At 41.3% G+C, this 1,650-nt stretch overlaps 1 protein-coding gene across 1 annotated transcript in view; it reads left to right on the top strand.

Moving 5' to 3' along the window:
- The first annotated feature begins 483 nt into the window (after window positions 1-483).
- The window catches only part of LOC112806694 (double homeobox protein A-like), a 43,136-nt gene continuing 41,969 nt past the window's right edge, over window positions 484-1,650 (top strand). Inside the window, exons 1-2 of the mRNA XM_025849090.2 lie at window positions 484-627; window positions 1,224-1,332. Of these exons, the coding sequence (XP_025704875.2) occupies window positions 484-627; window positions 1,224-1,332 (253 nt within the window). The remainder of the gene's footprint in view (window positions 628-1,223; window positions 1,333-1,650) is intronic.

Raw genomic sequence — 1,650 nt, 5'->3', positions numbered from 1 at the left:
CACTAAGTCTAATTTTGTTACAAAATCATATGTTCCAAACAAATGTCCAGACTTTTCCGGATTTGGCTATTTTAAGGTGGTGTCTCATATCTAAAATCACATAATGTGGGGCACCTGGGTGGCTCAGTCAGTTGGGCATCTGCCTTCAGCTCAGGTCATGATCCCAGGGTCCTGGGATTGAGCCCCATGTTTGGCTCCCTGCTCAGTGGGGAGCCTGCTTCTCCCTCTCTCTCGGCTGCTCCCCCTGCTTGTGCTCTCTCTCTCTCAAATAAATACATAAAATCTTAAAAAAAAAAAAAACCACAGAACACACTTGTGTGTTTAAGGGCTTTATAACTGTGGCAGAGTTCTTTCCTATTGGGTTCTGGTGGATTCCAAATGAAAAGAGGAAATCAGACACTAGCCTGAGCCTGAAGTTTGAAATGTTTAAGCTGGCCTATTAAATGCTTCTTCTTTCCTAATCTTTCCAAAGAGACCATAACAATGAATCAGAGACGCAGCCGCACCAAATTCACAGAAGATCAATTGAAAATCCTCATCAAGGCATTTGACCAAAATCCTTACCCAGGTTATGCTACCAAACAAAGACTTGCTTTAGAAATCAACACTGATGAGTCCAGAATCCAGGTAAATTACAAATTCTATATCTCCAAGACTAGAATTAGAACAGGAGGAGAGGAAACTGTTGATCAAGCACATGTTATGAGCCAGTCTGCTAAGGGCTTTGTGTGGACTATCTTTTTAAATAAACTTAAAGCAAAGTTTATTGAGGGATAGTAAAGTTTATTGAGCAATAGTACAAAGCTCCTGAAGAGGGAGGGGACCAGAGAGGGTTGCCCTGGAGTATCTTGATTGACACCCAGAATGAACTCAAAAGGATGTTGCTCTTTGTCTCACCTTACAAATGTGGGTACTGAGGATCAAAGAGGAAGGAAGTGTGTAGGTACTCCTTCAGAGAAGAGGAAATGCTTGAGCTGGTTGTTAAATGCGTAACCGCAGTATCTATTTATTAACTTAAAAACATCATTATAGTCATGTTGGGACCAGATTGTGAAGATGCTAAATGCCAATCCTTGACCTAAGACTTAGTCAGATGTGACAGGTATCAGTAACAATCCTGAGCTTTGATCTAATAAGAATCACACACACACTGAAGACAGGCAGTGATGAGGTTGAGATGACATAAACATACTTAATTCTCTCATTTTCTTTTCTCACTTAAGATTTGGTTTCAGAATCGAAGAGCTAGGCACCAGTGCCAGAAAAAATCAGAACCCGATGAGGACTTAGAATCACGTCAAGACCAAGATCACTCTGAAGAGGAGATTCAAAGTAAATAGTCTGCTCCAGTCGTATTCCCCAGCAGAGGCTCTTGGGTAACCAGTGCCTCTCCACACTGGAGCTAACTACTACTCTGAGTGGGAAAAGAATGTTCTCTCCCTGGACCTCCTGATCAGGGTCTTCTGGTTCAGGGTTCAGCATGGAACCTGGATATTCTTCCCTGCATGATTCATGGATCTTTTCTTCTTCGTTCTTCTTCTTCTTCTTCTTTCTTCTTCTTTCTTCTTCTTCTTCTTCTTCTTCTTTCTTCCTCTTCTTCTTCTTCTTCTTCTTCTTCTTCTTCTTCTTCTTCTTCTTCTTCTTCTTCTT

This window comes from Callorhinus ursinus, unplaced genomic scaffold (genome assembly GCF_003265705.2).
Source record: "Callorhinus ursinus isolate GAN/ISIS: 27379988/994484 unplaced genomic scaffold, GSC_fseal_2.0 scaffold100, whole genome shotgun sequence".
NCBI classification, from domain to species: Eukaryota; Metazoa; Chordata; class Mammalia; order Carnivora; family Otariidae; genus Callorhinus; species Callorhinus ursinus.
This window is presented reverse-complemented; position numbering and strand designations above follow the sequence as displayed.